The sequence below is a fragment of the Pseudonaja textilis genome, chromosome Z (assembly GCF_049901715.1).
Source record: "Pseudonaja textilis isolate UNSWEBS1 chromosome Z, rPseTex1.2, whole genome shotgun sequence".
Classification (NCBI taxonomy): Eukaryota; Metazoa; Chordata; class Lepidosauria; order Squamata; family Elapidae; genus Pseudonaja; species Pseudonaja textilis.
The window spans coordinates 100,171,678-100,188,018 of record NC_142008.1 but is presented as its reverse complement, the minus strand read 5'-3'; the positions used below and the strand labels follow the sequence as shown (position 1 = coordinate 100,188,018).

General features: G+C 40.0%; 1 protein-coding gene across 4 annotated transcripts in view; it reads left to right on the top strand.

Annotated features, from left to right (window-relative positions):
* Nucleotides 1-16,341, top strand: part of PPP1R9B (protein phosphatase 1 regulatory subunit 9B) — a 94,841-nt gene that overhangs the window by 64,305 nt on the left and 14,195 nt on the right. For all 4 annotated transcript variants that reach the window (XR_015740462.1, XM_087918448.1, XM_026710892.2 and 1 more), the window contains 3 exons: nt 634-738; nt 6,026-6,161; nt 6,790-6,942. Coding sequence is in view for 3 of the 4 variants with exons in the window: in XM_087918448.1 (XP_087774574.1) it covers nt 634-738; nt 6,026-6,161; nt 6,790-6,942 (394 nt within the window). In the remaining variant the exon portion in view is untranslated. The remainder of the gene's footprint in view (nt 1-633; nt 739-6,025; nt 6,162-6,789; nt 6,943-16,341) is intronic.

Below are 16,341 nucleotides of genomic sequence, written 5' to 3'. Positions count from 1 at the left end.
ATGAACTTGAAAAAAGGTATGATTCATGCTTGGTTAGAACTGCTACATACAACTAGCCCACACAATCTCCATGGTCATGTGATTACATTTTTGGGTATTTGGCAGTCGGCTCACATTTATGACCTGTGGTTGCGTGATCACAAATTTGCCACACGTTTTGCTATTTTCTAGCAAAAAAAAAAGCCCATTTGGGAGAATGGATCTGCTTAATCATGTGATTTACTTAATGACTGTGATGGCTCACTTTATGACCATCATAAAAAAGTAACAAAAACAAGTGACATGGCGATCCACTTAATGACTACAATGACTTACAATGGAAATTCGAGGCGTAATTGTGGTTTTTAAATAAATGCTATCTGAATTAAAAAGGCCTGTTGTAATTATTGATAAATGTAATGCCAAAAATAAGCCATCTTCTTCCATTTCTCCCGAAATGCGAATATAATCACCACTTTTAATATGAATGATAGCTTTTTAAAATTATAAACTTGATAAAAATGATGATGTTTGTTCATGACTGAGTTCATAAGCTTGACATACTTTGGTTTCACATTTGACTTTGCAGTAATGCAGTTAGACAGATGATTTATTTCTAACTTTTTCTTTTTCCTTTTTCCCTTTCTTTCTTAGGATCCAGGTGAATGATCTTATCGTTGAGGTGGATGGCACCAGTTTGGTGGGCGTGACTCAAAGCTTTGCAGCCTCTGTGTTGAGGAATACCAAGGGTAGAGTCCGGTAGGGGAACAATGTGCAGCCTAGTTTTCTGGTGGGATCAGAATATGTAGCTAATTTATCTGTGTAAAAAATACAGAAAAGGAAACATATGATCTCATTGAGAGTTGTACTGCAGCATAGGAAAAAGTTCTATAAGCAGTTATTTTTGTTTCCTGTGTTACCATTGTAGAAGTAAAAGGGCCAATGATAGGTTTTCCTGCCAGCCGTGGTTTTGCTTCTTCTGTTTATATGTCAATCAGATAGATAATATTGGCTTAGCAAATTTATTACATCATGGGGCAGCCAAGAGGCCGTAGTCTTAATGGTTTTAAACAATACATTTGGCTTTTATTTGCTGTCAATAGAACCTTTATTTGCAAATCAAGAACAATGGAGACACATAGATATTCACATGAAGAATAGCATGAATCAGATAAGGATAAAGATTCCCTTTATTGCAGTATTTTTTACTGATCAGACAAAAGAGAGAAAAAGAGCTGGATGCTTAGATGTGTTTATGGCAGAGTTTATATCTTTCATCCTGGCAGGACAGAAAGATTTTAGCTATTTCCTATCAGACCACAAATTCAACTATTGGATGTGCAGTGGTAGAATCTCACTGAATTAAGTGATGTATCACTTTTTTAAAAACACAAGCTTTTTTATTGCAGTGTTTTGAAATAGAAACAAAAGCACTTATGCTGAAGGTGCAAATGAAGCTTAGTAACTATAATCCTTCCTCATCATGGAAATCTAGTGCTGAATATTTTCCTGTTACCCCCAATTGAAGGCCAACATTATATACATCAACATATTACAGTACTACATTACATATATTATATTCCACTATTACATATTACAGCAAATTCTCAGTCAGTGTTTGAATTTGATAGCATTACTAAGTATAGTCCTTGTCAGCATTCCAAGTAACAACTCCAAGAAAAAAGACTCATTTCCTCAAAGTTCCATTTTATTAGAGATATCATATTGGCACATCTTGGAAAACCCGAATCTGAGAGTTCTGGGTTCTTCTCCACCCAAAAGAAAGTCAAGAATCCATGCCCTGCACCCACAAGTCCATCACATGGTCCAATTATCTCTTCATCCCAACTGGAGACTACCCCCAGTCACTCCCTTTCAGGTGCAGGGCAATCGTCCTTGATTCCCAGAGAAAGGAATATTGTTGTGGCTGATCTTCCATCGCTCCTTAAAATCCCTCCTCCCGCTTTCCCAGGCACTAAATGTGGCAGACTCGAAGCTCCAAAAGAAAAAATGGCTTCCAAGGCTGACAGTCCTGGTCAGGTGCATTTTTAAAATGTAATTATTGTTTATTAAGAGAACATTATAGAATCATGACAGCTTTTTAATTTCTATTTTATCTCTTGCCCTCACTCCATCATGGTTACCCTTTTCTTCTTCAAAAACCTACAGTCCATCTGGTTAAAAAAAAGCAAATGGGAGAAATAGAGGGCACTGATACTGCTGGATTTTAGAGCATAGGCGAAAGAGGAAAAATCATCTCACGCCCACCAGATTGATCATGATGAAGTTTGTGAATTTCTTCTGTGGGTATATGTGCACACTTTCTCTATGTAGATAGATAGATAGATAGATAGATAGATAGATAGATAGATAGATAGATAGATAGATAGATAGATAGATAGACAGACAGACAGACAGACAGACAGACAGACAGACGCATAGAATCCAAACAATTGTGATCAGAACTGGAAGGGAAAATTAGGTAGAAGTGTTAAGTTTTGTTTTTAAAAATACCTCTTTAGGGAAATGGTTTATGAAATAGACATTTTGTTTAATGAAATTGGCAAGAACCCTTGCTTGGCAATGTTGCCCAGTTGGGATTGGGTTCATTTTATAGAAACTGTAGCACAACACTCACTATCTCAGAATAGGAATCTTTGCATCATAGAGAAGTGTGCCAAATCAGGGCTGTTTTATTTTCTAAGAAATGAATCAAGAATTTTGAATGGACTCGGAGGGGAGAAATGATATTGAGCTTTGCGTTCGCTGCATTTTCCTGTCAGCTGTGTTTCTATCTGTCCTTTATCCATACAGCTGCCTCTGTGGCCTTTTTAAAATCTCACCAGAGGCATTTGGCCTGCCTTTTCCCGGCAGTATTAAGAATTCAAGGCTTGGCATTAGCCCAGCATCCTTGTAATGTTGATTTTAAAAGAATGAGCTTCTTGAAAATGGTATGTCACCAAACACATCTAGCACAAGCAGACACAGATGATGAGTGATTACAGAAGGCACTTTCTATCAGAAGGCCTGTACAATATAGGGACTCAGACCTAGAACTCAGTCCATTACTCCGAGATTTACGTGCTGCTCTGTTCCCAAGCGACAGGAACTTCAACTATGAGAATGGGTTGCTAGGCAACTAGTTTCTTCCATATTGCATAGCACCCATTCTCCTTTGCAGGCAAGAGACTGTGTTACCCAATGAAGTATTTGATGATCAATTTAATTGTTGTACTGACACAATTTAGCCACAATTTTCTGTTTTGTTTTGTTTTTTAAATTGCACAGTTCCACAAAATCAAAAATTCTGCCTAGAGGTTAATTTGTGAAAGCAGAAAGGGTGGGGGACATTTTTATAAGTCTGATAGTAATTTCCTGTAATCTGGAAGTCTGATGCAACTATGCTGGGAATCTTGTGTCTTTATGGAGTTGTTCAGACCTTCATTCTGTATGTGTTCAGAGGCCTTCAGCTTTGTTCTCCCAATTCTGAGCCTTGAATAACAGAATAATACAGTTGGAAGGGACTTTGGAGGTCTTCTAATCCAACCCCCTGCTCAGCCAAGAAACCTGGCTGTCCAAATGGTTGTCCAATCTCTTCTTAAAAACCTCAAGTGTTGGGAGAGCCCACAATGTCTGCAGGTAAGTCATTTCACTAATTCATTGTTCTAACTATCCGAAAATTTCTCCTTAGTCCTGAGTTGGTTCTCTCCTTGATTAGTTTCAATCCATTACTTCTTCTCTTCTCTTCAGATACTTGAAGAATAGGTTGACACCACCCCCCCTCTTGTGTTGCGTCTTGTGTTGCCTATTGGAACACTGCTATCATGTCACTTTTAGTCCTTTTTTTTCATTAAACTAGACATACCCAGTTCCTGCAACTATTCTTTATATGTTTTTGTCTGCAGTCATCTTTATTACTCTTCTCTGTATTTTTTCTAAAGTCCCAACATCTTTTTTATACCTGGCAACCAAAACTGGATGCAATATCCCAAGGGTGGTCTTACCGAGCTAAAGTGGTACTAACATTTTATGTCATCTTGATTCTATCTCTCTGTTAATGAAACCTAGGACTGTGTTGGCTTTTTTAGCAGTTGTAGCAGACTGCTGGGTCATATTTAAGTGGTTGTCCAGTAGGACTCCAGGATCTCTCCTGCAATTACTACAATTAAGCCAGATACCACCTATTCTATATCTGTGCATTGGTCTTTTTTGTTTAAATGTGGAACCTTACTTTTCTCATCATTAAATTTCATTTTATTAAATAGGGTTCAGTGTTCAAATCTGTCAAGATCCTTCTGGATCTTAAGCCTATTTTCTGGAATGTTGGCTATTCCTGTCAGCTTGGTGTTGTCTGCAAATTTGATAAGTTCCCCTTCAATCTCCTCATCTAAATCATTGATGAAGATATTGAAGAGTACTAGACCTAAAACAGGGGTACCTCACTACTTACTTATTTCCATGTAGATGTAGTTCCATTAAGGATTGCACATTGACTGTGGTTGGTCAGACAGTTATGAATCCATCTGTTGGTGATGCTGTTTAACCTACATTTTTCTTGCTTATAAAGAAATAGGTTGTAAATACCTTATTGAAGTCCAATTAAACAATATATTCACTAATATTGTCAAAGAATGCAATAAGATTTGTCTGGCATGATCAGTTTTTGACAATATGTTAGCTTCTGATTATGACATTGTTTGCCTCTAAATGTTCAGAAATTCATTGCTTGATTATCTTTTTTGGAATCTTTCCAGGTATTGAAGTCAGGCTGATAGGTTTGCAGTTTCTTGGATCCATTTTTTTCCTTTTTTGAAGATGGGAATGTTATCAGTCCATCTTGAAAATTAGCATTAAGGATAGCTATGCTAGACCTAAGTCAAATTAAGGTCAGGCTTGAAAACTATGCTGCTTTCTGCCTATCTATTTCTGGGACACCCAGGATTTATCTTGTTTTTGAGTAACTCAACTTCTTTGAACTATATTTATGTTGGAATCTACCTCTCCTGATGTTATTCCTATTGGTGAGAAAAGAGAGGCATCTCTATTTTTCTCCAAGATTAACAGAAATGGTAATGCTATTTGAAGAGGCATACTAGTAAAGAAGAATGAACAATTCCTCATCCACATATGGTGGTAATCTAATTAAGAAAGCCTGGTAGCTGATTTTAAAAACTTAAGGAAAAAATCTGATCTCATATACCTGAATATTAAAACAATTTATTTTGGTTCTGAGAATCCTCTGATGTTGTGTCCATTTAGTACTGCAATCCATCAGTAATAAGCCGCCCATACTTAGGATTTTTGCTTTATTTGCATTCTCTGGGTACTGCAATCATATCCCCCAAGTTTCCTCAGCAAATCATCGAACAGTGGCAGCACAGTTCCCCTATTTTCAGCCAGAAGCAAAGGAACACTTATGTCATAAGCTTCAGATAAATTTAACATACCTAGAACAAGCTCTTCCTTGAATGATTGTGGAGTAGGGAGGTTTCAAGCCTGACCCCACACATTCCAGTGAATTTCCTGTTTTCACATAAGTTAATATTTGAAAGGAGAGTTTTTTCAGACTGAAATTAGCTTGCCCAATTCTTGATGTAAACTGTTTCAGCATTACCTTTGTGTGAAAATAGGAAATGTAGTTTTCTTGTATGTATTGCTTCCTTTATTCCAAGAATTATTTGAACTACTCATTAGTTCTTTACTACCTTTGCTACCTGTATCTATTATGGTCTTTTGTTGCAAAGAAAAAAAATACAAAGCAGGCTACTAAATGTTAACTTCCTCTGAATTAGTAGGAGAAAGTAGTGCTAGTGTGTGTTAGTCTTTGCTGCTTGTCATTTGCTGTGATTGAAGCATTTAGTGTAGAAATAAACAGATCTGTACATATTTATTCAAGAGCTAGAATACCTTTCATTTCACTGTAGATCAATAGTTAGAGATTGAGATATATAGCCTGATTATCTAATTCCAGATATGTTATTGGACCGGGATTTCTCTTATTACATTAATGCCATGCATTCATTCTATTCATTTTAATTTCCTTTAGGTTCCTCATTGGCAGGGAGAAGCCAGGAGAGCAGAGTGAAGTGGCGCAACTGATCCAGCAGACCCTGGAACAGGAACGATGGCAGCGAGAAATGATGGAACAGAGGTATACCCAGTATACAGAGGAGGACGAAGAAGTAAGTATAATCGATTCCTCTTTGCCTGTGGGGAGGACAGGAAAGTAGTAGAGCTCCAACCTTAAATTCAGGGAAGCTGAATAGCTGTTAATATTTGTGAACACCATTTAGCTATCATAATGAAACTACGCTTTGACTAAATTTGGAGTACTCATGAATTTCCTTAGACCCCCATTTTTTTCTTTATAACTGGTGGAGGTCCTGTGTCTTCTTGGTATCTTTTTTTCTGTGCAACCTATTACTATATTAGCACCTCACACTGAAACTGTAGTTATCCAAAACATTTAAACATGTTAATAGTAAAGTTTCTGTATTTTGCTTAATAAAATTGGCACAGAAAGAGCTGAAACAAGCTGAATGTCCTAGTTTCATATAATGAATCATTTCAAAAGAGAATTATAAGTAAGAGATGTACAAATTTCAGATTGAAATTAGTTTGCTCATTTCTTTTGTGCAAATAATTCCAGTTTTACCCCTGCTTGAAAACAGGAAGTAATTTTCTTGAACTTATACTTACTTCCTGAATTTTAAGTAATCATATAAAGTAATCCTTAGTTCTGTACTTAGTGTGCTGTCAGGGTGAACATCAGAATGCCTAATGATAAAACCTGTTTTTTGTTATTTGCAGACAGGAGAATATGCTACAGATGAAGATGAAGAGATGAGCCCCATGTTCCCCAACAATGAGATGGCTATTGAGGTTTTTGAATTGGCTGAAAATGAAGACATGCTGTCTCCAGTGGAGATGGATCCCGAAAAGCTAGTGCATAAATTTAAGGAGGTATATGACTTTCTAAAGTGGAGGGTGGGTGGGAAGATAGCTGAAATTTACAACTTAAGTTAAATGTATGTATAGCAACACTAGCACTAGGTCTGGATTTAAAAATAAAACTTGTCGAGGAGTGGCTGGATAGGAAAGAAGGGGGGGACTTAGATCTCATTGCAAAGAATATTAGCAACAATTTGGTAATACACTGACAGGATGTAGTGAAACCACTTCCTCCATTCTTACTCTGATTAGAGAAATAAGATAACCCACAGTTGTTCATTCTTAGATCAGTTAAGTTAATTAGTTCAGGAAACTATTTTATTAACTCTAAAATACATTTTGACTTAAGCCAGTAATACTTTTTCCCCAAAATAATTTTTTTGTAAGTATAAAACTTACTCTCCAAAAATAATATTGAATTTTAAATGATCTCCTTTTCACTTAAAAGCTAGACTAAGGCCAAGTTAATCAACCTCTACTACAGTACTCTCAGGGAAGTTTTTTATTTTTTTATTTATCATATTTTGGATGTGACAATCACAGAGGGACTGTCAATTGCCTACATTAAATTATTAAAACATAGAAACAATATATAAAAGTTTAAAAAAGATAAGGGTGATTGAAAACAATATTAAAAATTAATTAAAAGGTGTAGAGAAGGCTTTCAGGGTACTAAGCAGTCCCACAGTTGCATGCTCCTCCTCTGCAGTCTCCAAGCAAGGCCACAGAACCATGCTATTTCTAACCGTAGAAACCAACCTTTCCCAACCTGGTGCTCACCATATTGTGAAGCCCTGGAGAGGATGAATTCCCAACCCACCTGAAATGCACTAGGCTAGGAAAGGCAATAAGACAACCTTAAAATGCCTTTCACTTCTTCTGTAAAGCCGATCTTAAATTTGGATTCTGAACTCCATATTTCTATTGGGATCACCTGGTTTTCATGATGGGTTGAGTAAAAGGAAAGAGTTGTTTTCTGGAGGTTTTCAGAACTCCCAAAAAATGACAGCATACTACAGCAAACAAGCTGTAATATCAAAAGCAAACATGTGAAGAAGAAAAAGACAAGGAAAACATTGTTGATAGTGATGCATGAGATGAGAAGTAAGTAGATCTAATAGAATTAGAAAGCGTAATTTAAATCATGGCATGTAACTGCCTGATTTAGTACAGCAGCCTAAATTGTCTCTGATAGACTGCAGCCTAACTTCCATATGCAACAATCCCAATCTGACTTTCTGTACCTTAACTCCAGTATTCTGAAGCAAAAAAATAACATGATGGTTTCATGTGTGACATTCTTTCAGGTATTTGAACAATTCTACAGCATCTCTCTCTCAACCATCTTTCTCGAAGTTTCTAGTTCTTGAATCTCTCTTCATAGTTTTTTTTTTTTGTCCTCTAATCACCCTTGTGGGGTTTTCTGATTTCCTAAGCTATGATGTCCCAAACAGGGTTAGTACTCAAGGTCAAATCACAAATATTTCTTGTGATTTAGAAAATTTACCTCCAATGCATCTTGGAATTGCATTGCTTTTTTTCAAGCCACTGCAGATTCATACTCAGTTTGTAGCTAACTATATCCTAAGTTTTTTTTCACAAGTACCAAGCCAGGTATCCCTTTTTATATGCCTTGCACTTAAGGTTTGAATCCATTAAATTTAACATTGTTATTTTGAGCCTATTTCTCTAAATTGTTTCCAATTGTATTTCTTCTTACAATTTCTTCTTACAGTATCTGTTTTCACACCCAGTTTTGTCATTTATACATCTAATATGGAGATTATTTGCTAAGGGAGGATTTTCCTGCAATATGTTTTATTTATTCATTGAATTTACATCCTGTCTTTTAAGTATTATTGCTACCTCCTCATCCAAGTCATTAATAAAAATATTAGAAAATTCAGGATTATCCCCTTAATGCTTCTCTCCAATTCAATGCAGAATCTTTTTTGAATAAGATTTCAAAGTCAACAGTATATAATTTTCCTGTTACACATATTTCTTAATCAGCATGTCTCTGCTGAAGTTAAAATAGGTTATGTCTATAGCATTTCAAAATTTATTAAGGAAATTGCCCAATTAAAAAGGAGATAAGATTAGTAATGCAAAATCTGTTCTTAACAAATCCATGCTGATTTCTATTAATCACCACATTGTCTTTGAAACATCTACCTCTAAATTCTTCCCAGGCATCAATATTAGACAATATTAGCCTGAAGTTCCCTGCATCATTATGGGCAGGGACAGTATTTGCCCTTTTCCTATCTTCTAGTACTTTACCAGTTTTTCAGGATTTCTTTAAGATAATACGTAACTAATCAAGTGGCTCATCAGGCAGTTATTTCATTAGCTTAAGATGCAATTAACTTGCTCCTTGTTGAATTTCAAGGAATATATGTCTCTTTGGCCCTATTTCCATTTGAACCCACCCGCAGCCTGAACATTTCCTGTCAGCAACTTTTTTTCTTCATATGATTTTGTTCATTTGGTCTCCAGTCCACAATGGGGCAGTCTTAAATTGCTCTTAGCTATATAGGTAGAGCTCAGATTATGTACAGTTGTTTAAAATATCATTCAAAATTACAACATAATTTATAAATCCATTCTTTAAGTTACGGCTGCCGTACCATCTCCATTATGATCACATTTCAGCGCTTGGGAAGAGACTTGCATTTATGTTCGGTTGCAGCATCCCTTGGTCACAGGATTGCGTTGTGCAACTTTTTCCCATTTTTCAGCAAAAAACTTTGCAAAAACATCCCTTAGATAATCTGGATTTGGATTTACGAACATGTGATTCACTTATAAAAATACTCATAAAATCAAATTTGGCCATTCACTTGAATTACAACCACAATAAATCACTTCCAAAATTCTAGGTTCAATTGAGATTGACTTTTTCCTTCTTAATCTGTTATACCTTGCTACCCATTGCATTGAATATAGTCGGGATCAGTAATGGATAGATTAGAGAGGTATTTTATATTCCATATCAGGCTGTTACCAGCATACCCAATAATATCTGAGCATAAACAATTTATCTGCTGCCATTCTTCTTTCCTAAAGAACTGGTCAAAACAGTACGGTGCCTTTGGTCCTTTTTGCAGGATTTATGCAGGAGCAGTAGAGCTGAAATTGGGGGGAGAGAGAAGGAAGTACTTCTGCATGTCTCTTGCACACCTGCTCTTGGACCTATAAATTGTTTTCAGTCACAATTATCTATTTACTTGTGTGGGACAACCAGGCATGTAGATATTACCAACGTACAAAGGTAGAAATCAGCAGCTGGATGATGTAAACAGCTGTCTATCAGAATTGTACAATAACACTAGCAGTGTCATAAGTGGTTTAACTCTGTGATCCTTAATGATTTAGTGCAATGCTGAAATAGCATAACACCCACCTCTATTGCTACTTCCACAGAACATGACAGCATTTGGAAATTGACATTTGTTACCTTTATAAAAAAGGAGAAGGTGCTATCTTGTGATTCAGATTATTTTATGATTGATCTTTTGTTATTAAATCCAGTTTGAATTTAACTCAGATTATGACAGAAGATGGTAGAAGAAGAGGAGCAAAGGAAAGAGCCTACTGATGACAAATGGTATCTTGTAGCTAGACTACTTCCATTTCCGCTGAAGTATTCTGATTGGTAGTTTGTGTTTTTCTGCTGGCAATGGGGGGGCAGCAAAATGAATGGACTTAATAAATTGCTTTATCTGTCAGGCACTACACACATATAACTAGAATAGCTCCATTCAGAAGGGGTCAGAATAGAAGTACTAGTGACATGGTAAAGTCATAATGATAGTCTTAACCCGCTTTTGGGGATGAAGTATAAAATATAACACTTCAGGCAGATTTTATTTTCTTCTTAGTTCCACTCTTCAGAGTAGAACTATCCCCCTATCTCTGGGGTCCTTGGTTGTTTTCTTACAGATATTTTATTGCCTAACCAGTAACATCTTCAATGTTAGCAATTAATCTCAGAGAGCATCAAGGAATCCAATCCTAAATTACAAATATTCTTTACAGTTGGTACCAGGACATATGAATTATGCTGCAGTCTTAATAAAACTATATTTTCTTCATCTCTACAAAGACCAAGAATCATGCATTCTCCCATGAGCTGTGAAGAGCATCCAGAAGTGGGAGGTGCTTCAGTCTCTTCTGGAAAGGCTGGGGTTGAAACTCCGGGACGCTCCTCCTCCTCCACGGAACACCTCCTCAGCGTCCCCCAGTTTTATCTCAGCCTTCGTTGTGCACTCCCTGGCTGGAACGGTTTTCTGATTCAGGTTTGCTCTTGGGTCATTTCAGCTTTTAAAATTCTTCATCATTTAATTTGGCTTTTTCTGCCTTGTCCCTCTATTAGGTTACCTCGATTAGTTCAAAAAAAAAAAAAACCATTTCCTTTGTAAATAGCAGAGCCTGTCACTCAGGCAATTCTCTTATCTAACTTTCCAATCGCTTTCTCTGCGATTGGAGTGGAGCACTCGCAACCACGGCTCAGTTCGCATTGTCATTTCATTCTGACAGCAGCATTTAACTTGCAAGTTAGAGCCTCAGCCCCAGCGGCTCATTTGATGGCTCAGACATTAGCAACGGTGATTCTGCTTCCCGCCCTTTTCAACGGCTGGTTCAACTTCGCGCCTAATTATCACAGGCGCCATTCCTCACTGGTTTCCCTTGCTGGGGACCGAGGCAGTACCTTTCCACTTTGTTCTCCCTGGGTTTAGCTCTCCCTTGTCTGGCTAACATTGGAAAAGCAGGCTAGTCATTAAACAGGCATTTCTTTGCAATTGCCTTTGGATCGTTTCTGCGGACTGAAACTGCAAGTGCCATTTAAATTGCGGGATGTTTGGATTTGACAGGAAAGGATTCCCTCAGAGCCTGTATAGCTTGTTTCCCTTGTTGGGGACCAGGGATTCAGAGTTTTTCTCGCTTGGAGCACTTGGGGGTTTCCCTTGTTGGGGACCCTTAGATACTGTTTACCATATACACAGTTATATATATATAGATATAGGCATATGTCTATGTATATGGGCCTGCATATTTGTATGTATGTATGTATGTATGTATAATATCTTACTCTCCTGGAGGAGCATTCTACTTTCAACCACAGGGGAAGGCATCACCCCAAAGTACAAATGTTAACAACAATAATAATCATCACCATAATTTAAATTTTTTTTTTTAAATTAAAGTCAGAGGCCATCCGATCAGTCATCCACAATGGAAGGTGACAACACTTTCTGCTCCAAGTCAAATAAGTCCCGAGATAAGCCAGTGGGCCCCAAAAAGGCCTCTAAGGCGGCGGATAAGGATGCCCATAGACGGCACCTAGCTTTGGAAAGGCAATTGCAGAAACGAGCCAGGGAGGCAGACAAGATGACACAACAACCTGATCAGAACCCAAACCCATTGATGGGGCCCTTGGACTTATCTACCCAGCCCAGGCAGGCTGTTTCTGGACAACCTCCCATAGGCACATCTCCTCCAATGAGCACTGCCCGGCCAATCCCAGAGGCAACCTTCACCCCTACGGCCGCCGGCCTAAGACAGGAGGAGGGGACTATCCCCATCGAAATGAGGCAATGGATGGCGATGGCGATTCAAAGGGGCATTGCGGCTGGAGTTCAACAATCCATCAGGACCAGACATTCCTCGGCCACTTCGGATGCGGGATCCCTGTCCGCTCGATCCTTTGCACATATCGGACAGCATCAATCTCAGGTTTTCCCCAATATTCCCAACATACCAGCCCAGGGTCTTCGGGAGGAGGTGGACTTTGAGAATCAGGATGTTCCCATGGAGGGGGGTCGATCCATCAGGTGGACTTGGGGTTGTCAGAGGCTGACTTGCTAGAACGGGGAATGCTGGATGACGAAGGCCTCATTCCTGACCAACCTACTTTTTCTGGCCTTTTTTTTCCCGCACCTCTTTAAATCCTTACTGTTCAAGGCAAAGAACTCCGCTAAACTAGGCACATCAAACCCTTATCCATTGTAAACAGGGTCTCTGGATGAATCTGACGATCTAATATTCTCACAACCGGCTAATGAGGCAGAAACTATTCCTGTCCCTAGTATGTTTGCTGACTTAGTAATAAATCAATGGGCATCAGCAGCATCATGCCCAGCCCCAATAGGTACGATAAACGATATTATAATTTAGCACCAGAGTTTTCAAATTTTCTCAAAACGGCGGAGGTGGATGAGCCTATTGTGGCATTGGCCTCTTCTTCAACCTTTCCCAATGAGGTCGAGGAAGCCCTGAGACCAGAAGAAAAGAGAGCAGAATTGGCACTCCATAGGGCACACGTTTCTGATGCCTGGGCCATTAGGGCTGCTACAGCGGCGTCCTTTTTTATATGGTCCTCCCTCCGATGGCTCTTCCACTTGAGGGACATATTGCCGGTGTCAAATGTCAGAGCCCACCAGGACATAGCTAAAATTATTGCAGCAGCAGAATTCTCCACCGACGCCACATTTAATGCAGTCAAATTCTCATCTAGGGCCATAGCATCTCTCATATCAGCATGGAGACTGCTATGGCTCAGGCATTGGCAGGCGGATACCAAGCATAAATGCAAGTTGGCATCATCCCCAATATCGGGGGATGAATTATTTGGCAGTGTCTTGAAGCCCCTCCTTATAGAGAATAGAAACAAGAAAAAAGTGCTTCCCCCTCTTTTTTGGAGATCTGAAAACAGAATGCCCAGTCATTTCGAAGGGGTTCCTTTTAACCCTACTATCAGGGCTCCTACATTTCCAGATCTCAGAGAACATCAGATTACAGGCCCAGTTTTAGACAGGATACGTCTGAATCTTCTGATAGAGGTCAGTGGGGAGGCCAAAACAGACGAAACCCCAGAGGCACTGGAGGCTGATTTTTTCATTGCCCCAAGTTAGTCCTTCACAGCAGTTCCCATTGGAGGGTGGCTAAAATTGTTTGCTGATCAATGGGACAGCTCCACCTCTGATGCGTGGGTCAGGGACACTATTAGGTTTGGCGCTAGATTTTCAATTCCCCCGAACTTTTTCATTAGGAGCCCTAGGTCCACGAACCCCATTAAGAGGGCGTTGATGCAGGAGGCTATCAATCATCTCCTACATATTCGGGCCATTAGAGAAGTCCCATCTGAACAGCGGGGTCAAAGCTGTTACTGTCTATTGTTTGTGGTCCCAAAGAGTTCAGGGGGCTGGAGGGCAATTCTGGACCTCAAACATCTGAGCAGATCATTGGTTTATTGAAAATTCAAGATGACTACTCCCCAGTCCATTCTGCTCAGCATTAGAGAGAATGATGTCCTGACCTCTATAGATCTCACAGAGGCCTATCTACACATACCAATTAGACCTGCTCACTACAGATATCTTAGATTTTGCTATTTTGATCGGCACTACGAATATATCGCCCTACCATTCAGTCTGGCTTTGACCCCCAGGACTTTTACCAAGGTCCTTGCAGCTTTGGCTGCCTCACTCAGGATCAAATCTATTCGCTTACAATGTTATCTGAATGATATTTTAATTTTGTCATCTTCCAGATACCAAGCAAACTTGGATACCAAGATTACCCTGGAGACCCTTCAGGGTCATGGCTTTTCCATAAATTGGGATAAAAGCCATTTGATCCCCTCAACTAGGTTAGTTCATTTAGGGGCAGTGATAGATACCGTGGAGGGCAAGGTCTTTCTCTCTCAGGACAGGTTAAACAGTATCCAGTCTTTGGCCAGAGAGATCAGAGCCTCAAAGAGGGTTTCCCTGGAAGTGCTGTCTCAACTGTTGGGCAAACTGATTTCTTGTATTTCCATTGTGCCTTGGGCTCGATTCCATTCTAGAGAGCTGCAATGGTTCCTGCTACCTTTCCAGCAATCCAGAAAAGCCACTTCCAACGTCTGGATAAAGGTACTGCACAATGTGCTCCGATCGCTCTGCTGATGGTCGGAAAAAATGATAAACAAGGGGTGTCCTTTCAAGGAACCTTACAGGGCAACGATCACAACCAATGCCAGCCTGGTAGGATGGGGGGCTCACTTCCAATCCCACACTGTGCAGGGAATTTGGACTATTTCCAAACAATCACAAAGCATCAACCTGTTGGAGCTGCGAGCAGTTCACCTGGCCTTACGCAGTTTCCTACCCCTTTTCCAATCACGCCAAGTTCTGGTCTTGACAGACAATATCACAACCAAGGCCCACGTAAACAGACAGGGGGGCACCCATTCCAAACTTCTGATGCTGGAGACGGCCAAATTGTTCAAGTGGGACGAGGCCAATCTGTTTTCGCTCAAGGCAGGACACATAGCAGGGGCCTTAAACACACAAGCAGACTGGCTCAGCAGGGCCACAATAGATCAGGCAGAGTGGCGCCTACACCCGTCTGTCTTCCAGGAAGCAATGCGGAGGTTTGGGCAACCGGTGATCGATCTATTTGCTTCTCTCAATGCCCGATTGCCCCGGTATATTTCAAAGTACCCGACTCAGGGGGCAGAGGCCATCAATGCCCTACGATGTCAGTGACCTCCCAGACTTCTATATGCGTTTCCTCCACTCCCGGTAATACCCAGGTTGATCCAGAAGTTTTTGGAGGAACGAGCGGAATTAATATTGGTCACCCCTTACTGACCCAGGCAAACATGGTTCGCAGATTTACAGGACCTGTCGAGGGAACAACCTTGGAAAATTCCACCATTGAAGGTTTCCCTCTCCCAAGGGCTGGTACTTCACCTGGACCCACAATGGCTCAGTCTAGCCGTATAGAGGTTGAGCGGAGCCGTTTAAGGGCCCAACAGATTTCAGAGGATGCTATTGCCACCATTCAAGCATCCAGACGGTCATCAACAAATCGTATATACGAGGCCATGTGGTCCGCCTTCTGTCGCTGGTGCAAGGGGTCTAAGATCGACCCAAGTGCCCCAACAATAGGACAATTATTGGACTTTTTACAGGAGGGGTTGGCCAAGGGCCTATCCCCAAATACTTTACGCAGACAAGGGCGGCCTTAGCCTCGGTGATAACCTGGGGTGACCTCCATTCCATAGCGCATCATCCACATGTCCGCAGCTTTCTTAAGGGTACTGCAAAATTACGACCCCCTGTAATTCACTGCTATCCCACCTGGGACCTCAACAAGGTGTTAACCGCACTTACAACTGGCCCATTCAAGCCTTTAAAAACTACTAGTCTTAAATTCCTGACATACAAGGTGGCCTTCCTAATTGCAATCACATCAGCTAGGAGAATTTCTGAATTGGCGGCATTGTCAATGAGAAAGGACCTGTGCGTATTTCATGCAGACAGAGTGATTCTCCGATTGGATCTATCGTCCACTCCTAAAGTAAATTCAGCCTTCCACAGAGCGCAGGAGTTGGTCCTTCCAAATTTTTGTCCGAAACCATCT